Raw genomic sequence first — 24,684 nt, 5'->3', positions numbered from 1 at the left:
GAAATTGAATGGTAGTAGAATTCAGAGAGTCTGTCAAACAATGATTTCAAGGGTGTGAGTCTGTTAATGTTAGGACAATGAGACTTACGGAGGTGGCAGAAGCGTCCGTAGAGTCCAGGATCACACAGACAGGCTCCGTAGGTTCGGTGGCAGCGCCCGTTATTGGCACAATTACACTTCTTATTGCACTGCTTCCCATAGAAGCCCTTAGGACAGCCTGCACACAGGAACACAACTCATAGTAAACTTAACTAGCTCCCACGGTGGGAGAGAAATGTTTTCACTGAAGATTAAGACACAAAAAATGTTGGCTTGGACAAATTGGGATGACTCACCATCCTGACACACGTCTCCACTGACCCCAGGAGGACAGCGGCAGCTCCCAGTGGCCGGATCACAGGTGGCACCATTTTTACACTTACAGGGGAAGGAGCAGTTTTTACCAAAATGTCCCTCGGGACAAGCTGTGAAATTGAAACATAAACGGGTCCATTACTGCTAATCTGTCATACTGACTAATTTGATACACATGCATATGTTTTTCAGCGTCTGTATATGTTTGAGCCAATCCTCACTCTGGTTGCAGACGACGCCTATCCATCCGTCAGGACAGTCGCAGCCATTTTTCCATGGATTGCATTTTCCTCCATTAGAACAGTCGTCACATGTCAAACTGCAGTCATTGCCGAAAGTGTCATCCAAACACACTGAAAACAACAATAGTGAGAGTAATGAATGAAGTTCACACTACTCTTTTACACCGACACCCATCTGAGTCATAACAGTTCACAGTAAAGGATGAATTTATCTATTTTAATCATATCTAAACTCTAGTCATGACATCTGATGCTCATAAAAAAAGTTCAGTAACTGCCTCAGAACGTTTTTCTCATTGGATTTCAGAGGTTATAAATATGTTCAAGGTTATGAAGTTTCAGTAAAGTTATGAGGTGCAAAGTTATCTATACACACTCAGGTTAAAAAAAATGAATATATTTAAATTAGTTTTTGTCAACTTTCTGTGAAGTAGCGTTGCACATTAAATGTTCTGCCGTTGTCAAAAGAGTCCAAGTTTGGGCGACACTCAACACAGCCTTGGACTTCCTGTTACGGGCTGCCAGGACATATAAGCCTCAGCATTCCTGCCAAAGAAGCTGTGGTGTTACAGTGTGTACAGACAGTCTGGGAGCATGCAGCACAGTAATTAAGGCCCACCATGTGGTGTGTTCCTGCCTGCAGTAAATGAGTCTGTCAGACACCTTCACCTCCCGCGAGTCAGGTAATCAGATACAGGTTGCTCTTAATGATAATGAGCGGCTAATGGTTTTGAGGGGGAAAACTCACCGAATTTCTCTGCCAGGTTACTCTCGGCCCTCAGCTCCCCCTCGTCGTCTTCGTAGTCGTCATAGCGCTCTAGGGGTTGGTTGTAGTCCTGCATCAAGGTGAGCAGGGGTTGAATGAGGGGCAACTCGATGGCAGCTCCGCTGGACAGGGCCTCAACTGTATCTTCTAGTGCTGTGGGGAGACAGACAAGAAGGAAGTTAGGTACACACACTACAATATACAGTGAAGGTACATTTCATTTATGTTGTCTTTGAATAAATCTCTGTTTCAAAACAAGTGAACAAAAATACACCATTTTAATGAGATACATTTTGTTTTACAATTTGATAGTACGTCAAGAGAGGGCGAAGTAAAAAAGTTAAAAATAAGGGAGCTGTGATTGGCTGTTAATATTACTAAACCTGACGCCTATCCTGTTTTTTCCAGTTGTCCCATCTCCCCATTTCATTAGCAGGAAGAATCAATGTTGTTAAAATGAATACACTACAAAAAAAAAATCTTTTTAATTCATTGCATTCCGGCCCTTATTAAAAAGTATTTTTTTACAGACCTAGATAATAACTCATTTTATTTGGAACAAAAAAAACATATAGAGAATAAGAAAAGAATGAAAGAAAGAAAAAGTGAAACCTAGTGGGGTATGGGACTCCCTCACTTTCAGTTAGATTATTGGGCATGTAACATGCACACCCTCTTCTTCTGGGTCCAACCATCCAAGCCTGATAATGATCCAGCCTGACTGCAGATTTGAGCAGGCGTCATATTACCCTACCGCCTTATCTCCACTTATTTTCTCTTCACTACCTTTGCCTTTAAATTATACAAAAGATAACCCAATTGTTACACAGTCCCTTAAAAAAAGCAACAGTTTGGATTGTAAATTAATTCTCCTCTTGCTCCTCCATCCCTCAAACACATTTTTTCCTCCCTCCATAACTGACACGTCATTTGAGTTGTGGAAACATGTCGGTGTTGAAACTATGAAAGCTCTTTACATTGATGGAATATTGCCCTCATTTGAACAGTTGCACATTCAATTTATTCTTCCACAATTCTTCAGATTTCTGCAAATCCGCAATTTTATTAAATCCAACACATCTTCCTCTCCTAGACTGCCCAACAATGCATCCATGGAATCATTGTTCTTTCGATCTCTTAGCTAAGGCAACAATAGCTTTTGATTATTTATCTAGTTTGCAAAACATCTGCTTGGGAGATTGATTTGGGATCGGATATAATGAAGGACCAGTTGTAAGATGCCGATAAATGTACATATAGCATCAATATGCATCTGGCATGAACTAATATAGTTTAAGGTACGTCGTCTTCATTATTCCAAAGTAAAACTTATCCCGTGCCCTTAAATGACCAACTAATAGAAATCTATTTTCCAAACTATCAGATGTTTTTTGGGAACTTAGAACTTGATCCTTTGATTACCATATACAGCGTAACCGGAGACGATCGTCCTCTTAGAGGAGCTACATTACCCGTGTCCTTATTTTTGGACACACAACAGCAACAAATATTCCATGCTGAATTATTAAGCAACATGAGCAACATGTGTTTTTGTTTGTCTTAAGTCCTCTGTCATTCATTTATTAATGTCTTGTCCTTTTCTCTCTTTTGTTTGTAAAACACAAACTGAAAACCAATAAACACACAAAAAAAGAATTAAGAAAAGAGTATACGCTCTATGTTTTATCACTGCGATATCCATCCCAAGTGAACAATTCTGTACACAGGATGTTTTTGCATTACGATAACAACAGTTTGGCAGATTTTCCGTTGGCATGTTTCTGGTGTGATTCACACTTGGCCACTCTCTTTATTAAATGTTGATACTTACGGATGCAGGACTGCCGGTCCTCGTCGAGGCGGAAACCCCGGCGGCAGAAACACTGAAAGGAACCCGCGCTGTTCTGGCACGTGTGATCACAACCGCCATTAGATGCCAGACACTCGTCTACATCTAAACCACACAGACGCAACAAACAGACTCAAACACTTTTGCTACATCAAGAGAGAAGCCAAAGCAATTCAACTGAGCAGTACTCGCTTTACACGTTAAACTTAAACAAAGACAACATTGTGCATGTTTGCGTCGACGCCTTCGGAGTCAAACTAGAACTCTCCCAAATTCAACACGGGGAAATATTCAGTCTCATTGTATGGCACTCAAGTGTGAGTGCCATACACATACCATCACAGCTACATCCGTCTGAGTTGAGTCTGTATCCTGCTGAGCAGTAACATTCATAACCCCCGGGATAGTTGGTGCAGTCCTGCTCACAGCAGGAGCTCTGCTCTCCACACTCATCGACGTCTGCCAAACACAACAAGCAGGGAGAATCAAATTTGGAGCTGCCTGTAGTGATATGCTTCCCTGCTCACTGACAGAAATCATGCAGAATCATGTAACTTGTACAGGTTTAGCGGTAAAAACTGAGAGTCCTACATATCCCCCAAAGTCCCAAAAGATGATTTATCTTTTCTTTAACTTGCATAAAACATACTAGTTCTCCATGTCAGAGGCTGTGTAGACTAGATCCCCGTTTTACTTTACTTTCCTCTGCCGTGGATGAGTGCTGATGTATTTTTTAAGTGTGCCTTATAATTTGTTATAAGCATTTTTTTTCCAGTCAATGCAAGTACATCACAGCTTCTTACCAGCACAGGTTTTGAGGTCGTCGTCTAGCCTGTAACCTTGGTTACAGGAGCAAACAGGCCCGCTGGTTGAATGTTGGCAGCGGTGCGAGCAGCCTCCGTTGTCGTTCTCGCAGCTGTTCACGATCTCCATCTCGATTCCTGTAACGAGTTCAAAGCGAGATAATGTCTGTTAATTAAAGAACTCAAATATCTTGTAATAACTAAATATATCGTTTTTTTATGCATGTGATCGTGTTAATGGAGTTCAATCCTACTGTAACACTGTTTTCCATCAGATCCCAGCTCATAGGCAGCGTGACACACACAGGCGTAAGAGCCCAGTGTGTTGTGGCAGCCGTGAGCACAGGCGGCCTGTTCTATTTCACATTCGTCGATATCTGTGACAAAAATATGTTAAAAAAAAATACTGAATACAATGGAGGAATACATCTGTTGTGCACAGGTTCATTTACATCAAACTAAATCCATGTTTGCACAAACTTTTAACTCAATAGTAAACATGGGCTTTCAAATTTGCTTTTCTGAAGTTTTCAACTGTATCAAACAGTCTTTGTCAGCAGACAGAGTGTCCAGCTTTATGGTGGGACCAACAAGTTTCAGCTAAGTGTTGCTGGAGTTTTAACCTCTCCAGACTTTTTCCTTTCTCCATGCATCTTGAAAGTTGGAGAAGTTGTGCCAGAAACCCCCACTCTGCTTCTGCAGCAGACCGAGTTTGCCCAGTTTACATGGAAATGTAGTTTTTTCCAATTTCTATTTCTCTGCTGTTTTCAATCATCAAACTTTTGAGCCAAAGTGGAAGAGAAAATGTTAAAGCGCTACGAAAAAATAAATTTAAACCTCTCTACAGCTTTAACTCCATGTCAACTGGGTAAACTTCATCTGCTGAGGAACATTAGTGTGCGATGATCAAAAGCTCCAGAGCAGCTACTAAATGTGGCAATACTGTTTTGTAAACCATTTTCTATGTTTATCTTCTGATATTTCCATCACTTGATTAACTCTGAGCTACAAAAATAATCATTATAATGTCATAATGTTTGTTACTGGTGAATTTACCTTCACAGGTTTTCCCGTCTTCAGCCAGGATGTAACCAGCTTTACAGCCACAGAGAGCTTTCCCACCATCAACCCGACACCCATGCATACAGCCTCCGTTTTGATCTGCACAGGGATTCTGCACTGCAACACAAAAAGCACACACTCATAAATATAAATCCGATGGTGACAGTCAAGTGGGGAACACTTCTGGGGCACTGGTGGAGAAACCGTAAAAACTGACAACTTAAAGCAGAGCAGGTGGAGAGCTTTAAATTCACACTGCCACCTTGCACCTCAACCTCATCTCTATGTTGTCCTCTCTGCATAGTTATGTGTGTTTGACAAGTGTAAGCCTGTCCAGCACCTGGGTTGAGAAACCTTCAGCTCTGCAAACATTAGAGGAAGCTGTTCTCAGCCAACAATTACAAGGTGAAAGTATCTGAGAGACAGTCATTTAAAATCCATATATGTATAATTTCCCACCCGCAGAGAACTGTACTCAACTAGGCCCCAGACATCAGAAACATTAAAAGAAGAAAGGACATTAAAATATTAATTTCAGGAAAAAAAACAACGAGGCAGACTGCTGTGATTCACTCCAATGTCTCATTCCATGGACGACAGTTAATCCTGCTCCAGCACAAACATGCTGTCAGATAATTACAAATGGCAGCAGATACAGAAAATGGGTTTTTAATGTTATGATCAACTCCTCAGAATCCCACCCACATAGTCTTCCAAAGTGCTCAGATTTATTGGCACTCTTTCCTTAGTCACCGATCCATTTATTGTTTCTCTTTTCTGTCCTGTGTCAAGTCTTCCCTTACGCCACAGTTTCACTCACATTTACAATGCTTGCCATCCTCTGCCAGTATGTAGTTTGCCTTGCAGCGACAGCGGAAATGAACGGCAGACTGCTGCATACAGTAGTGTTCACATCCTCCGTTGCTGATGGCACACGAATGAACAGCTGAGCAGAGGATAAAAAGGACAAATAAGACGTGACAAAAGGGTAGAAAAACTTAAATGAAGGAACAGAGAGAGAGAGAGAGAGAGAGAGAGAGAGAGACATGAGAAAATCAACCATCTTTGCAGAAAACAAATCGATGCCTATAAATCCAAATTGCAGTTTTATATATAGCTCTTTCTGACTTCTGATTTGACTGATTTGATATTTCTCAGAGGTCATGACCGCTGTACTGACATTCCTACAATCAGCGAATACCTCAGAGAATTGCTTTGCTCTGAGCCACAAAAGATCCATCTCCAAGGAAGAGCCAACAATCACAGAGACAGGACCTCTGTGGTGGACAACGCTCAATTACTGATGAGATTGAAGGCAGAGCCAGCTCAATCATCTTCCCTCCGTCTGCATCTCTCTTTTTCGTACAGCAACAGATGAAACCCCGGTAGTCGGCCTGGACTCGACCCCTTTAACGAAAACAGCAGGTATAGAGAGGCAGAACAGCCGGGCGTCCTCAAAGCCGGTGTTTTTCATACTCAAAAAAGGCAGGAGTCAAGAACCATCCATCACAAGTACACGTCAAACTGCAGGGAGCTTTCCAGCTCAAATATTATTCAGCCACACGCTAAGTGTGTGGGATACATCTGACCTGTGCTGGCAGATCAGCAGCTGGATAAGACAAGCAGAACTGAGACTGAATTGATTTGAGGACATCTGCTCTTCTGTTTCTACCCATCACTCTGTGCTGCTGACTGCTATGTGCTTTCCTTTGTCCAGTATGCAAGTGGTCATGTTGTGCATAGTGCAAAAAAGAAAAACTTTCATTCACTTTTTATGAGACAGTGAGAGTTCAGAGTTGACTTTAGTAGTTGATCTATTTGTGAACACACACTTTGCAGCTTGCCTCTGCACAATCTGAACATGACAATAAGCAGAGGGGTATGCAGCCTCACAGACAAGTTTCACCTGGGAGTCAGTCCAGATGTGCACTATTATTGGTGCAATCAGTCATTTCTTCATGCAACAGTTGTCACAAAAGGGCACGGTAGGGACAGTTGGGTCCCAGCTACAGTGTCTCTTCCATAAGACAATGAAACAACTTTGCATTACGAAGCCAAGAAACACATGATGAGTTCCACTCTAAATGTCAGGACACTGTGTGTATACATTCCTGACTGCTGAAAGTGGTGCCAGGTTTATACTCTTTTTCTCCATCAGTTATTTCTGAAAAATCCAATTCTAATGCATCTGGCATGACAAAAATAACATACAGGTGCTGCATAAACTCAGCGGAGGTCAGGAGTAACGGGACAACAAGCAGGTTTATGTGAAGCTCATGTGAGCCTTGGAATAACACTCAAGCAGAATTTAATGGAGGGAAAGGTTGTAATTACAAGTAAACGAAGGTACGGAAACCACGGCCAACTAAACTGATAAATCAACTCACAGTTTTCTACATTCTCTCTTAATAATTCTGGTACTTTGTTTTAATTGCAAGTACTTATACAATGTATAGGTGGCTTTGTATATTTGTAAAGAAAGATTGAGCAGTGGAGGGGATCAAGACATCATTGGACAAGTTCAAACCCATGGACATTTTTTAAACCTAGAGAACAGGGTCACAGAAAAATGTATATATGAAAATGCATTTGCGCTTGTTAATATATTGAAAAGGAGAAGTAAAGACAGAGCATTATTCTATGTATAGACAATCTAGAGCTTAAATTAATAGTCAGATGACTAGTAGGATAGTATTTTGTTCCTTTATTAAGAGTAGACAGTGGAGAGATGAAACAGGGACGAGAGACTGGGGCAACGAGATCGGCAACTATTTTTGATAATCAATTAGTTGTGTAAGAAATCTGTCAAGAAACAAATCATTGGTTCCGGTTTCTCAGGTGTGAGAAGTTGCTGCTTTACTTTGTCCGGTGTGATTATAAACTGAAGATCTCTGGGTTTTGGATTGATGGTTAAACATAATAAGCAATTTAATGACAACACCTTGCACTCAAGGAAATTGTGTGTTGGACATTTTTCACAATTTCCTCACATTCTATCCGCCAAACAATAATCAATAGACTCATCAGCAGATTAGTCAATCATGAAAACAGCAGTTAGCTGGAGCCTTATACAAATGTGCTCCAGTTGATTCAGTCACAGGAAAACATCTTTCTCCAAGATATCCACTGAGGGGAATAAAAACTGCACTGACTGTAACTCAGTGTGGTTTTGCCAGCAAACGTTATTTTAATCATCTCATAATAGGGCTTTTTGTCAGAATCAAAGGGGTCTTCTTGTGCAACATCATGAATGTGGTTTACATGATTAAGTGCCCATCTCAAAAAGCATTTGTGGCAAAACTTTAATGATATAATGACCAAAAAAACAACACTCACAGTAAAGACTTCCAGAGGACTAGTTCCTCTGAACCAGTGATTCATTGTTTATGTGAGTTTTGAACAAGTGTGGCCACGTTACAAAGGGGAAACTCTGCAGGCCGTCATACTCTGTTTCTAATAGGATAAAGGAAGGATGAAACCTCAAATCAAGCTGTGATTGTAACATCACATCACAGTATGCTAACAAAGACCTAAAAGGGCCAAAGTATTATTTCAGTGGGCAGACTTGATAGTCTTTCCAGCTAGTACAATGTGAGCACTGCCACACAGTGAATGGTCCTTACCCAGGCAGGTGCGGGCGTCCACGTGCAAGCGAGAGCCTGGGTTGCATTCACAGTGGTAGGAGCCCCTGGTGTTCACACATCTGTGCTGGCAGCCTCCATTATGGACCTGGCACTCATCGATATCTGTACGGAAGGAGGGGAAAAAAGAAAAACACGGAAGCAGACAGAAGGAGAAAGAATGGAGCGAAATTAGTGCAATTTGACTAAATCCTTTTATTATGAGAAACAATTGGTCGCAAGAATAAAGACCAGATGAGCTGCCAAGCTGAGGGAGGAATTTAATGCAGGTTTTAGGGTAAGGATGTTCTCTGAGAGGAAAGGAGATGATGGATGAGAAGGGAAAGTATTCTACAAGTGCATTGCAGCTCAAACAAACGAATCCCCCCCATGTGGGAACAACTACTGAACATTTAAACCCCAAATTTAAATTCCTTTGCTTCTTGTCAAAGTCCCTTGGGTGCAGCAAACATATGGAAGCTTAAATCAGAGGATGCAAAACATACACATTCCTCTCAGCCGTGCCTTGCGATTATAAACAAATAAAGTGTCTGGGAACGTGATGGCGAGGAAAACATGACTGCCTCGCCGTGTGAGAAGATTCAAATGAAACAAGCCGTGTTCCTAAACATTTCTTATTTTAGGGGTCAAAGACTAATACATTGTTTTCTCAGTTCCACAGCAGACCCCCCTGAGAGATCAGAGCTGATTTATGAAGTCCTGATATGTTTGGACTTCTGCTAACAGCCCAATCTGCTGCCATAATTATCGTGAAAAACAGGACATGAAGTTGAACCCACCTCACCTCCAGGCCAGTGACAAGTTACTGGAAATGTTGCTGGCTGATAAAGTGATGTGACACATTAAAAAGGTGAGTGTGAATGCACTTTGGCTGCTGTGTTTAAAAACAGCCAACACATCATAAAAGACTATCAGTCAGTGCCAAGTAAGGTGTCCGATTGAGAAATGTTTTGTGCAGTTCTGGCTCCAGGCCGCTATTTTCAGCCAGAAACTATTTCAAGAATTCAGAGGAATTCCAGCGAAAAAGAGCTAGTTTTATAAACTTGTTAATAATATACTACGGGTGAATATTATTCTTTTTTAATTGTCTCTTGCCTTTATATTTTTTGTGTTGTCTTGTCTCACTACTGACCATACATTTGTCTTCAGGCACTGCGTTGTAAAATGCATCAAACAGTTCAGCGTAAAAAAAACAACTAATTTCTCAACATTCATCACACTGCCAATCCCTTCCCCCCAAAAAATAAATAGACAGTCTTGTACCATTTGTGGGAAGAATTATTTGCAAATAAATACATATATGCGGTCGCCTTCATATCTTTTCTCCCACAGTCCAAAGACAAGCCAGTTGTACATTGCCTGTAGATGTGAATAAGAGAGTGATATGTTATACGGTGAGCTCTGCCTCTCACACAATGTGAGCCGGGGCAGCAACCCTGCAGATAATAAACAGCTATAGATAATGAATGGATACATGCATGACGCTGCTGTACCTTTTTTCTAAATTATTTTATTTTATTGGCCTTTTAAGTTTCTAGATTTTTTTATTGACTTTTTAAGTTTAAGATATAGCAAACCTAAAACTTTCAGCAGATACGGAGCAACATTAGCACATATTTGGCATTGTGTTTTGGGCCACCTGGTGACTGTAAGTCCAATGTTCACTCTCCTCTTAGCTCTGTATTTGATCTCCACCAGCCTGTGAGGGAAATATCTGGCTCTTAAGCTCATAAATGTTCCACTGTGTTCAACAGCTAGTTGCCAACTGTGTCTGTGTGCCGTTTGGTGCTGGGCAGGTAGCGCACAGTGGCCTGCTGCTGCTGCTGGAAACGAGGTTGATGAAAGTGAAACAAAACAGTAAAGTTGCGGGGTCCGAACTATCCCTTTACGGATGTATTTCTTGTGGCCGGTGGTGAAACTAATATAAATCTCTGTAACATAAGGAGTGAATTTAGCCTCCGTAGTGCTCGGGTCACGCTGTGTGGGATGGAGGCAGCATGGCAGTGGGATAATCTGCATCTGAGCCTCATGCACATTACAGACCATCACATCATTGTCTCCATGTTACCGCAGTTCACACAAGCTGTATTTGACCAATGATAAAGCCCATAAATCAGGTCTTTAGAAGACCCATAACATATCACTCCGATGTTATAGGACCTGATGAAGGAAGCACAGTGTTGCAAATTACAAAATCTTGGTGGTTAATGTGATTCATAATACACAGATTCTTCTCATCATAATAAAAACAAGGATCGGGTTAGAATAAGAGCGAAAATGCAGTGTATGAACATAAAGGGATTAAAATCTACTTGCTTAATTGTTCCAGTAAAACCCACCCAAGACAGCTAAATTAAAGGAATATCTTTCTTCTGAACTCATCTACTCATAATATCCAACGACATCTTCAAACATAGCGTTTGGGGCGGAAATGAGCTTCTAAACTTTCCTCTTCTTCGTCTCTCTGCTGCCAAACTTCAGCTCCACTTCGTCCAGGAAAGCTGGCAGGAGCCGTCCTTTCATTTTTCCATCCATGCTGCATGCCATCCTTTGGTTTGGTTTTTCATGAAATAGGTCCAGCATTGTGGAGCATGCTGTTCTTCTGTTGACTGCAGCGCACAGCGTCAGTGAAGCCCCTCCAGCCTGGTTTCCACTTCGAGAACATGATCCACCCTGAGCTGAGAGCCAAAGCCTCCGCAGACGTTGGCTTTTACAGAATGCACATTAATTCTCTGCCCGCAGCCATCAACAGCACAGTGTCAGCTTCATGGAAAACTATTTTGGTCCATTTCCGAAAGGTGATTTGTTTATTGTGTGCAGAAGATACATTATTTTTGAACAGCCTTGATTTAAGTCCAAGACTGACATCTAAGTAACACAGCAGATCAGGGGGATTATCAGCAATATGGTAATAATAAATGTTAAACAGGTTTCATCTTGTGCATATATATCCCAGAGCGCTGTAGTCCCGCCAAACATGAAAAGAAATATTCACTCAAAATAATATTGACATAATTTGTCGAGGGTGTATTTGGTATCTAACCCTGTTTGTGTTAGCGTTACAAAGCATCTCTCATGATTCATAGTTCATGTTTTCATGTGCTCTAATCTTTGTTGGTAAAGCAATCCTCCCCTACTCTGATCAGAGAGGGGAGGATTGCAGTGCCAGACAGCACATACAGCAGACACATAATCAGAGGGGCTGATAAGCCAGTCTGGCTAAGCTACGAAACAAATACTCTGACTACTGTAAATAACTCCCTACTTATGTATTAAATCCTTTTTGTGACCAAAAATCTATTTATGATCCTTTGTGGAAATTAACTTCCTCCCCTTTTTTTAAAAGAGTCAAATTAATTAATTACAAAATAAAATTGAAGCGTTCACACTTCAGTGATTAATATTAATTACATTTTACAAACTATTCCTCTGGAGAGCAGACACCAGAGTGGAAGCATCAAACACTGCTGCCGAAGGCTTCATCTGCACGTTGACTGTGAAAGGAACACTCACCGGCTGCAGGGTGGCCCCGGTTGTAGCCATGGTATCCATGGTAACAGTGTGGCCTATAGCAAATCCTCCTGTAGTAATTCTGAGGATAGTTTGCAGCAGATGTCAGACATGCCATCACTTCAACTAAAACCAAAAAGTAAATCCACCATCCCGATGACAAAGTCATGGTCCAAAGTGAAACGTAATGCCTCACAGAGACCTGAAACTAAAGTTAAAAGATGTACTGTAAAAAAATTAAACCTAATTTTGGTTCAGTACAATAACTATGAAAAGTTAGAATGAATGACCAGTTCTGCCAGTGCTGAATCCTGGTTTGATGTAACAGTGTAACTACTTTTTATTCACTCTGCCTCCTGATTTTCCTCTCCCTCCCTCCATCCCCCTCTCTCTTTCACCCTCCCATCTACTAAAACTAAATGTCCATCACATTAAAGGTCCTCCTCTCTCCCCCCCCTTCTCTCGAGATTTCCCCCTCACCCCCAGCCTAAACTCTCTATCACAATATCCAATCTTGCATGAAATACAAATACATAATTCTGCATTTTACGAGCCAACATTGATCGATGTCTTGTCTTCAATGATGAATTTTTCAAAGAATTTGATGTGATAAAAAGCAAGGTGTGCATCATTCCGTTTTTGGAGAATAAAGAATGCGAACAGACTTAAGGATGTACGGTCTATATATTTCTTTTGACATGTATAAAAACATTTTTTGGAAAGCCAAATGAGATAAGTGCCAGACGTCAAATCCAGTATTTATAATCCAAACATCTGAGAAAGAAATGAGCCTTGCAGTGAAATTGACTATTCAGGAGCTAAGCACTGAGCACTCTCATCTGTTGCCAACACATACACAAATACAGAGGCAGGACCATGACGGCACGTTATAGAGCCTATAAAGAGCCGAGCATGCTCATGGTCAGCATCACTTCCCTGATTTGAAGAGAAATGGTCCTTAAGAGACCTCTGCGGGATACAAAGACTGTAAGCTTCCCTTCTTATGACCTGCCTTCGTAATAATGCAAACATAAAGCTTCTGTAACGCACACCTGTGCAGTCATTACATCAGGCCACAAGCATCTGAGAGGAACTCAAGCTCAGACAGACCAGCAGAAACTGATACAGATTGTTTTTGTCACACCGCACGCAAACATATTCACAACCCGTCTGGACACATCATCGCACATCAAATGCCTATTTGTGCAGACATCAGAATCATGTGGATAATAATGCCAGCCAGGTGACAAATGATTGGCAATGTATCTTACAGCATTGGCTCCAAGCCTGAGTAAAGAAATCTGAATACGATACAAGAAAAATCCCAGAGAGAACCTCGCAACAGATTAAACATCTTTACCGGAACTGTTCTGTTCTCAGATTTAACAAGGGCATCTCATACCTGTGGATTTTGGAAGACGTAACTCACACACTCCTAGAGCTCACTATTGAGACAGGTGCCAAACACCGGCAGACCAAAACGTTCCAACTTCACGCTCTTATTGGTCTGAGCGATCGAGTTCATTCTGCATGATGGCTAACGTGTTGACACTGCTGCCTCTGCACTCAGCACGACAGCGGTTACTGTTGGCCTCTTCCACTTTGATCAGTGCCCATTTGTATCAATGCTGCTTATTCAAAATAAAGGCATTAATAAAATGGAATTCATCCAGGAGGTGAAATATAGAAAACCGTCCACAAAGGATTAAATTGTAATTCAGTATTTTATTTTCCTTTCCTTTTATTTATTTTTGCACTGAACAAAAGATGCATTTGTTCGTGTTTGTCTATGTCAGCTCTATTCACATATTAACATCCCACAGCAGATGTCTTTTATCAAAGACATAGCACGTTGCCAAGGACAGGATTCCCCCAAAGTAGTAGTGCGGTTGTGTACGATCCAACTCCCTACAACCATTTATTTTTAAGAGCCAAATGAATGGAGCTTGTCTCTCATCTGGACTCATGCAGGCTTTGACTCTGCAGCCCTCCCAGCTTCAGGCCGTCATGCAGAAGGAAACCTGATCACTTTCTGCAGACCCAGTGCCACACATGCAGCGCTTACTTAAACATCCACTGCATTCATCCAGCTTCTTTTACCTCTGTTAATACTACTGCCAATTACAGACAATTAGGACATTAGCTGTTTTCTTCCAATATACACCAGTGGCGGAGGGCAGAGAGCTATGAAAGCCAGCTGTGACAACGTTCCCATAGACTCTCCTAATAACCGTGACCTGGATCAGATCTTTCCCTGGTTCCTCCAGCAGACAGCCATACTGCAGAGCACTCCAACGTCTCTCCTCTAGGCTTGGCTGCTGCACAGAGGAATCATTATTCTGATTGAACCAACCACTCTTAGATAGTTCCTAATCAGAAACATCAAATCACGATGGAGCAAAATGGGAATCTCATGGGAAAATGTTTGGGGAGAAGCTCAGTTTTGGTGAGCTGTGGTTCAGAGATGCTGGGCAGACATTTTGAGACATAAAACATTATTTTATTATCTACAGTGTACAAGTTAAAAAAAGATCTGGTCCTGTGGTTCACTTGGGTTGAAATGATATGGTTTTGATGTTGAACTGGTTGCAGAATCTATATTCACTGAATAAAAATGTAAAATAAAACTTAAAATGTCAACATAAACACGTGCAAACAAAATACAAAATAAAGGACCAAAAACATTTGGATGCTGTCTGAAGTAGACATTGATCATAATTATTTGCCAGGTGAACCATTAGTGGCTCAGTATGTTTAAAATGATAAAGGTCATTCAACATGTCATCCAATGTATAAACTGGTTGAATGAGACTAAGATTCTACAGCTCTGAAATTTCCCAATAAACACTACACGCAAAGTACAGCTGAGGCTGACGGGAAAAACACTAGTTTTGCAGGTATTTGGTCATAAACCAAAGTATCGGACACATTTAAATATTTATGGTGGTGCTAGAAGGAAAGTTTTAGGATCACCAAAGTTGTTGCAATGCTTGAACTTGAGGGACACATAAATGTCTGTACAAATGTTCATAGCAATCCATCCAACAGTTGTCGTGACATTTCACACACTTTAGAATTCATCCTCCATGAAGCAAGAATGACCCACGAACTGTTAAGATATGTTGGTCTGGACTAAAGTGATTGACATTGCCATCCCTAGAGCCACACCGCTAGCATGAATAAAACCATTTAATAGTATAGTGAGGGTTGAGTGGAGTGAGGACACAAAGCCGGATTAAAGGTTTTTTCAGGTTTAGAGGTCAAATTATGGTGTCATCTCAGGATGAGCAATGCTGAAACAATCCAATGTAATGTTTGATTTTTCCACAGAATATTTCAATACTATACATTTTTTGGAGATGACAACTTATGCTTCCAAAAGATGTTTTTACTAAAGAACATTGCAAAGTGTAGTAATGTGGAACCGATAATCGAGCAGATTATCAGCTAGATCAGAGAGGCTTTATCAGAGATCGTTGTAGCTATAATGTGTGATAACCAGAACCCCAATTACTGGTATCATATTACTTATATTGATATTACATACAGTATATATACAACCCAGCTCCACAACCAAACAAATATAGTAGAGGACTCACCTTGACAGGTTTTCCCATCTTCATTGAGTTTTTGTCCAGGAGGGCACCTGCAGTAGTAACTTCCAATGGTGTTACAGCAGAGAGCCTCACAGGCTCCATTGGTCTCCTCACATTCATTAACGTCTGACAGGAAGAAACGAGGACAAAGTTAAATCCTGCATCTTATAGAAACCACAACCATAAGCAGGAATTAAAAGAACAAAGAACTGTTGCGGTAAAACAATCAAATTAATTATTAGTGTTTTAAAAACAGCATTGAGCTTGTTCTTTGAGCAACATCTTCCTTTTCGTGTCAGTCTGATTAAGTCTTAAATGTTGTCCGTGAATGAATTTGGATCGAGCTTTTGAAAATGTGGAAAATGTGGAAAGTGCTCATGACTGTGGGAAACGTTGTGCTCCGTTTCCATCCTTTGACTTGTCTGCTTAGTACAAAACTCCAAGGAAAAGAAAAAATACATCCAATATCTCCAAAACAGATTCAAAATTAGTAATAAATTGAGAGGCACAAAAGGAAATATGCAGCATTTGCATGTTGCCCTCGTCACCTCCAAAACACTTCCACAAGATCACACAGTTTCTCCAACTCATTTCCATCAGCTAAATATCCAGCCAAAGCTGTCATCAACTAAGTTAGATAAAATATTTTCCTCCAGTTTCCAAACTAATGACATAATGACATAATGACTCATTTCAGATACAGGTGCTGACAGTTCACCAAATACCATAATTTGAGCTATTTGAGATATTAAAAACTGAAAAGAGTGTTTTGGGTTGCTTCTCCAAATTGCAATGCATTAATGTTACATTTTGATTTTTGTTCACATGGGGGTTTGTCAGGGGGATAATGCTCACAGCGTAGTTTTAATTTCATTGGTCTGTTTCATTTGCAGAAGGAATCTTGGATTGAAAACTGAAAGCCGTGGAGAAAAAAATAAGAGGGAGCTTTCACTTGGCACTGAGCAGCTTGTAAACGTTCTCCATGTGCATAAAAGAGGAGAGTAACTGTAAAGAGGAACATTTTCCCCCCTCAAGAAAATGTTGGTGCAATGTCAGCGTTTAACCAGCTAATTAAATGATTTCCCTCTCAGTTTACAGCATCTGGAAATGTTCACACCAAAAACACTGCACTCTTTCTATTGCCAAGTGTTTAAAAACTCTAATAAAACATAAATGACACACAATATGTAATGAAATGTTACCTTTAACATCAAGAACACAATTTTTCTATACTACAAAACATAATTCCTGATACATGTATTACTCCAGTCCTCCTTATCAAGACTAGATGAAATGCAGCTAAAGATCCACTTTGGGATCCTCACCGTGTTTTATGTGGACACTACACCACAAGATCTTGATTTAATGAGTCTGGGTCCTGGGGTGAGAGAAAGTTTTTGCCTTTTAGTACCATTCATTTAACCCGCTAAATAAGTACCATGATAACAGCAGGTTTGCAGAAAATGATGCAGTAATTAGCAGACTAGAGCAGACAAGTGATGGTGACCTGAAGTCACGGGCAAGATTAAAGGAGGGCTCCTGTGGTGAGATCTGCAGTACGAGCGTGTTTGTGTTGCGTTGAGTGTGTGTTTGTGTGAGAGAGAGACGACGTCTATCTACCCCTCGTCCTCCCTGAGGCCACACACTGCCCAGGGTCAGTGTCATGTTTATCAGTCCTGCCCAATAAGCAGACAGGAATGTTGAACCGCTATAGGTCAGAATACAAAACAACACTGGAAACTACAGTGGATCAATAAAGTAGCATTGTTTTAGTAAGGACAGGGTTTTGTCTTTTTCTGTCATGTTCAAAGGGCAGAACTAACTCATTAGAGGAGAACCAGACACAGGCTTTATGTTTTTAATAATGAACCTTTGTTTTGTGCTTTTAGGATGCTGTTATTGCATTACTATCTCACTATCTTCAATTCCATTGTTGTGTTTATCTTTTACAATAACCACAAAAAAGAGAGATGAACCAGAATGTTGCTCTTTGCTACACAGTAACAGTAAATATAAGCTATTGTCAAAACAGAAACATTCCCAGACATGAATGTTAAACTCAATGACCTCTGAAGAGATGAGTGTGTCTGGGGGTTGTAGCAGAGGCTGCACCTGACTCCAGGGGGCATTTCAATTTGTGTTATCCTCACTCATCCATCAACCCGTCACAAAGCTGAACCTCCAGCAGAGTGATCAGACACATCTAAAAGGAGTGAAATAAGAGCTGTAGCCTCCTTTAGAAAAAATAAGCGTGTTTTAAGATCAACCCCCTTCCCCTGAACATCAGATCACCAAGGTTTCTCCTCTCTGACCTGAGATCCCGGGGGTTTGGCGTGCACGTTTTCCAAAAAAAGACATCAGATGCCTGAACCATTGTAGCGTGTCGGTTGCCCAATTTATGCACCAGGTCAGGGTCAAAGGCCAAAACTCAGGGTCAAACCCACGCAGGGAGAATCGCACGTGACTGTTTCATCATGTGGTGGATGTTCAGATATATAATATAAGAGTTATTTTAGCAAGTGGTAAACAAACGTGAGGATTCCTTGATGAAATGTTATCAATGAAACATTGTCCAGAGTGTGCAGTTTACGACAAACATCTGTACAGTCTGACGCATGCTTCCCGTGTATTAATCTTTGTGAAACGTAAAGGGAATGCAACTTATGATTATTTTCATTATTAATTACCGTAATCTGTCAATAACTATTTTTAATGAACGAATAAAGGGATAGGGATAGTGTATTGTAGTGCAGTGCATGAAGGGTTTCCTGTGGTGTTTTAGAAGAGAGGTGGGCCACTTTGTTTGAAAGACTGCTTACATAATTTCGAACAAAAAAAACATTTTCAGACACAAAACATCAACATTCGGGAAAAGCAGAGACGTGATTTCACACAGCAAGTGCCATAGTTCACTGGGTGTGACTATTGTTTAGGCATCTGCTCGCTAAATTGATCACAAAAAGTCACGATCTGCGGCTTCCCACCTCATCTGAAAAATGTCATAACGGAAACCCTGGAATATTCTGTTATTCGTCATATCTGTATGAAGGTTGAGTTTCTGTGCATTGTTCCAATTGGATTAGAAATGGTGTGCCAGAGTGCTCAGCGCTGTTATGTCTTCTTGTGAGTGAAATACAAAACAAACGTGTGACGTGTATTTCCCTGCAGTGTTCCAAAGCAATCAGGTAAAGAATTAAAAAACACAAAAAAAAAAAGCTGATTTGAAAACTAAATCTCTTGATTGTGTTTCTGCAAGTTCAGCTGCAGCAAAGCTCTGGGTTTACATTCCTCTGCTGTATTGTGTGACTTCCTGCGATAAGGACGATAGCCACTGCTCCCAGGACGACGGGGGCCAATGTCTCCGTAGACCACGAGGGGCCAACAAAAACCACCAGACCCCTGATATTATCTCAGGAAGGGTCATGGGCCATAAAATTGCAGTATTCATCGGGGGAGGGGGGGGACCAAGGATAATCTAACCGGTTTCCTTTTAGGGTCCTGATCTAAACGCCTGCTGGTGTAATAATGTGATTTGCTATAGTGTTCATTCCTGGTTGCATTCCCTGCTGTCCTCACAGCTGCTTTCATTTACCGGGTGCTATAAAGACGAGGATTGGCTAAAGGTTTCATTCTGGCGAGGATTTCTCTGCGACTGACCTGCACATGCAGCAGCAGGACGGTTCATGACAACATCTCGTCTGACTAACAAACCAACCGTCTATGAACAGGAACTGACAATTTACTTCACACTCTTTGACAGGAAAATCCTCACCTTTGACCTCAAGGATAGCTGACCCGTAAAATGCTTTTTCACGGGTCTTTTCAAGGGTCAGTTATACTGGTAGTTGGTTATAAGACTGAGACCATTTATTCTTATCTTGCACTGTACTGTTGCTGCACTCTTATTTTATACCTTGTATTTAATCAGATTCTTTTTTTAGCTTATTTTTACATTCTTTGATATTTTAGTCATTTAAATCACATATATGTGCTTCTTTTTTATATTGCCTACTGTCCCTTTTATATCTTGTCCTAATGCCTTTTTGTTTCATGTACAGCACTTTGAGTTGCCTCATTGTTGAAAGGTGCTATATAAAAATAAACCTGCTTTGCCTTTTGTAGAGGACACATTTCCTTTATCCGTCCCCCGGGCAGCCCCGCAAGGCTGCCTGGCAGAAGCTCAAATGACACTGATGAACTGGTGAAATATGTTCCCCCTAGCTCACAAACGTTATTATAAAACTTATTTTATGGATGCTATAACTCCTCATGGATTTTACGTGGCTATTCTTCCTGGAGTCAGGTAACATAAAAATCCCAAAGATATACTTAAAATGTTTTATCCAAGCATTACCGCTGCGGTTTGGGTCATTGTGTCTACATTATTGTGTCAGTACTTCAGCTCTCGGGTTTCCTTGTAATGCTTTTCTGCCAGACTACTGTCTCTGTGCTGTAACATTTACATGTAGACTGCAGGCAAACAAGAGCGGAGATCAAGAAGTCTGCTTACTTTACAAGTGAAGTGTAATCAGATGAGGAAAACAATGACATTCTGAGGATTCAGGATTTAGAAGTCTACATGAATTACATAGAATATAGAAGGTATGACAGCGTATGTCAGTGTGCAAAGCTTTAGCGGGTTGAGGGCTGATGACTGAAATTAATTGCGGTTAGTCGATTCTCAGACGAGACATTAAATACATTTAAAACTAGAGGACACTAGAGGATAGACTGTGGACGCATTTCTTTCCATCCTTCTCTTTTGCAAGGCATCAGCTCAAATTCAACATTGCCCCCTGCTGTTAATCTCCTGCTACATCAATAATAGCCCAGATGTGCTGCTGGATGTTTGTCAAGTTAACACTATGCAATTCTGCTCTGCTCTCATTCATCATGTAACTAAAACACAGCTGCCACAGTATAATAATTCAAAGACAAAGAGAACCACACTTTACTTGTCAAAGTGCTTGCAGAACATCTTTTACTCTGGTTCATCGCACTTGCGCCACAGAACTACGTATGCTGTGAGCATCCAACAATTTCAACTCCTAGTCCAACTTGATGCATTCTTTGTGCCAGTTTTGGGTAGGAGTTTCTTCCTAAAGCCCTGTAATTGTGGCCAGTGTGGCAGTTAAGTTGTTGTTAAGTGGCACTATCATTCGGACGTGGTGTGGCTTTCCTGAAACCCAGTTAAAAAATGTTCCCTCAATGACAAAGGACCAACCACACACAGACCTCTATGATGTTTGACGCCTGCACCTCCTCTCACAAACCTCTAATGTTTCCATGAAGTCATTAACGATCTGTCTTAAGTTTAGAGTATTGAAGTCTTACCGTGGAATTAAAGGGTATTAAAATGCACTTCCATGTTTTTTTTATTGTTTTATATATAAACCAGAGGGGAAACACATAAATTTGAGACTATGGTGGGTGAAGGTGAGATCTGTTGTTTTGAACGGCGTTATCAAGCGTTAACCGTCATATGAGAGCCGTGGAGAGCCGTGGCCGTTAGCTGGCCTGTGACACGGCCGGAGCTGCATCTCACTTTCACTTTCCAAAACAATACTGCATTACCGTTGAGAAGTGTGACATTTATTTTGGTTCATTGTGAAACTGTGTCGGCAAAAAATAGACTTTGGTGGGCCGCCACATGGGAAACACTGAAGCGCTTTAAGCTGCTGTACCTCTAATGACTCTAAATAGACTCAAACTGTACTGAAGTCAACAACAAAAAATACTGAAATGTCTTACGGTGTTTTTGCTTTGTTTACAGGTTTGTGAGTCAGCTGCAGTGATCGCTTTCCTTCAATTGAATGATTCTCATGTGAAAATCCAGATGAGCACAATCTAAATTCTTTGCTTATCTGTGTATTTAAACAATTGTATTTTGTTTTTGTATACTTCTTCTTCCAAAGGCATGTGTTGACGAGAAGCCACAGACAAGTAGCGGACTGTTATGCTGAGAGAAGCTCTGTCCGCTTCTTGGGTAAAAATATCAATCAAGCGACTCTGTAGTCTCTGTACAGCTTATTAACCACCCCACTGAGCGTTAACTTGTATTAGTCGTGCATGTCAGACCACAAGGGATTCATGAGCGACATCAAAGACACCAAATTCTAGTATTTGAGTTTGTTTAGTGAACATTCTGCTCCACTGCGTCCTAAACTCCTCTAATCTGTTTCGGTGATCCAATTCACTGCACTGCAAGGTAGGTTTGTGCATCTGTTTCATGTGCACATATTGGAGTGTAGGCACTCACGTGTGTTTATGTGTTATGGGATACCCCGTTCTTAAGAGCCAGCTGCTTCTTAAGCTTTAATTTGTTCCCTCGTCTTCACTACAGCTGACTGTGACTACAGCAACTCCTTCACTCCCAGACACAGGGAGCTAAAACCCCCTCAGTAAGAGTCACAGCGATGTGCCACCAGCAGTCATATACCTCAGGCTGAAAATGTGAATGTTCTGAGATCTTTCACATGACTGTCATCATTTGATGGAAGGTAGCTGACAAAGCAATACATCTTGGAAGAGGTTTGTCCCTTTAAACAACCTGTGAACAGCCAAAGGTTTCTGACTTCTGTCACTCATTTTTACTGTCAGTAAAAGTTACAGGTAACACAGAACAAAAGTAGACCGGCTGCATCAACCTATGCATGTCTCCAAAACAACTCTTTATGATCTCCACAGACGAACAGGAGGAACAAATACCTGGCGGACCTGGGGGGATTGCCCTCTGACCCTTTGCGTGCGCTCTATCTGTACTCTAACTGTCAGGACCTGTGTTTTCCAACTTTGACCCAAGAGTTTTGAGCGCCTGGGACACATGTAGACCAGCAGGAATCCAAAAATGACTTGTGTTTTCCAGCCTGTCTCCCTCACCCATCCCATGTGTGAGATAATGCTGCTGTGGTATGTGCGGGGCCTAAGCGGATGGAAAGTTGCTCAGAGCCTTTTACCTGCGGGGCAAAATGTGGCAGATACATGACAGACTGTCATGCTCAAGGTGTACAGGGGAGAATAAACAACAAGATCTGACTATTGCTTCACATGTTCAAGTGTGACACTACATAGTTTCACAGTTGTTCAAACACCACCCACCAGCTACATCTAATTTCGAGGCTGTGGGCTCAGTTTTCATGGCAGTGCAAGAATCAGCAGTGCTATGAGGCGGTGGTATTTTCCTGACATTAAAACAATTAGTCCGTGTCAGACTTGGTGTTTTCATATTCAGCGTGGCACTAAAGTAGGAGGACAGCTGCAATAAGACAGCAGCCTGGCAAAGACGAGGCAGCATACAGTCACATATCATACAAAGACTTGGTCTGTTTGCAATGCAGCATAGTTGATCATTAGGTGATTCGACCAGAGCGCACTCTCCAAACCAGAGGATGCATTCGGTGGTTCCCAACCTTTTGGATTTAAAACAGTAAAAAGGCAACTCACAATCTGTCATCAAAGGTTACATATTTCTACCAGCCCAGCTTAAGGTAAGGAGTATTTTTTACAGATCAGATAGTTTAGTTTGAACAATCAAAAGGCTTGAAGAGGTAAAACTATTCACTATTTATAAAAAAAAGAAAAGGAAAAAGATAAATACCACTAAAGAAATGAAAATAATGTTGATGGTTTTACAATCCATCTGAGTCTTTCTGAAGCTCCAATAACTCTAACAGAGAGACGCGTCTTCTCTCCAGCAGATCATTTCATGTCAACGTCAGGTGTCGCATCGTTAAACTTTCAATTACGACACATCAATAATTTATGATGACCAATTTCCTAATTTTGAACCAGGACCTTTGCCTTTTGGATCGCTTGTAAAACTAATGCACGTCATATTTAGAAGGCTCCACTTGTTATCTAAATGTTCCAGATACACATTTAATCATTGATGCATATCTTTGCCAGCTTTGTATTTCTCTGTATCTGCATATTTAATGTTAAAGGACTCGGAGAGCTTCCTCCACAACCCCAACCCCCTCCTTTGCTGTTTTAACTAAGATTCCATGTTCAAATTTGTGTTTACTAATCTTTAGGATTAAAAGGTATAGAACTATTAAAGGTATATAACTATTGCAAGAATGCCAGTAAAGCAGTTTCTACTGACGTAACAGGATGAAACAGAGTCATATGGCAGTAATGGGACTAAAACTACTTTTTTTAATTTTTTTAAAGCCTTGACATGTGAAAGGCAAATGACCCTGTCTCATTACATTTCTTTCAGATTATCATTTGCGTTTTACACCTCACAAGACATCAGTAAGTCTGGCTGGCTGTGCATTGAAAGAGAGCGCACTCTTGGGTGAACATTCCCCAAGGCTAAGTGGCTTCCATATGGAGATCACACACACAACAGAGGAGATAATGTTGCAGGTGTACGGAAAACAGAGATTAGAAGTGAAGTGTTTGGCTCAATCGAGTCCACACGGAGCTGAACAAAGGCAGCAGAGGCAGATTTAGTAACGATAAAGGAAAGGAAGTTTCAGTGGCATAAAAATTTAGGAGAGATGAGGAGAATCGCCACTGGCAGATGAAGGATCAGCCCACGCTGATTATTCCTCTAATTGTATTTTGCAAACTCTTGTCACTGCTAATTTATACAAACTTGATGCCCTCGCCTCCAGCATGACCAGGAGCGACCTTTCATCAGTAATGCTGTAAAGAGCCTAATGAGACTGGGTGGAAGCCCAGACTCTGCACAATTACAGGAGATTAGGGTGCTTTGCAGGACGCAAAGGCAGGTAGGTGGGTAAGGATGTACCCCACCCTTGGACTGCAACACACTCCTTCTCATTAGAGGTGCGTTTATTGTCCTCACAGGAACAGGGCTGCTCTCTCTCTCTCTCTCTCTCTCTCTCTCTCTC

The 24,684-nt window shown here is 41.1% G+C and overlaps 1 protein-coding gene across 2 annotated transcripts in view; it reads right to left on the bottom strand.

Moving 5' to 3' along the window:
- The window catches only part of megf6b (multiple EGF-like-domains 6b), a 54,780-nt gene that overhangs the window by 11,491 nt on the left and 18,605 nt on the right, over positions 1-24,684 (bottom strand). For both annotated transcript variants that reach the window (XM_031845698.1, XM_031845706.1), the window contains exons 5-16: positions 15,827-15,949; positions 8,700-8,822; positions 5,897-6,022; positions 5,071-5,193; positions 4,269-4,391; positions 4,015-4,152; positions 3,548-3,670; positions 3,194-3,316; positions 1,345-1,515; positions 576-707; positions 336-464; positions 89-217 (exon numbers count right to left, since the gene is read on the bottom strand). In XM_031845698.1, the coding sequence (XP_031701558.1) occupies positions 89-217; positions 336-464; positions 576-707; positions 1,345-1,515; positions 3,194-3,316; positions 3,548-3,670; positions 4,015-4,152; positions 4,269-4,391; positions 5,071-5,193; positions 5,897-6,022; positions 8,700-8,822; positions 15,827-15,949 (1,563 nt within the window). The remainder of the gene's footprint in view (positions 1-88; positions 218-335; positions 465-575; positions 708-1,344; positions 1,516-3,193; positions 3,317-3,547; positions 3,671-4,014; positions 4,153-4,268; positions 4,392-5,070; positions 5,194-5,896; positions 6,023-8,699; positions 8,823-15,826; positions 15,950-24,684) is intronic.

Source organism: Anarrhichthys ocellatus, unplaced genomic scaffold (genome assembly GCF_004355925.1).
Source record: "Anarrhichthys ocellatus isolate YVR2014 unplaced genomic scaffold, GSC_Weel_1.0 scaffold1, whole genome shotgun sequence".
NCBI lineage: Eukaryota > Metazoa > Chordata > Actinopteri > Perciformes > Anarhichadidae > Anarrhichthys > Anarrhichthys ocellatus.
Note: the sequence above shows the minus strand (reverse complement) of the source record. Positions and strands in the feature narration are given on the sequence as shown.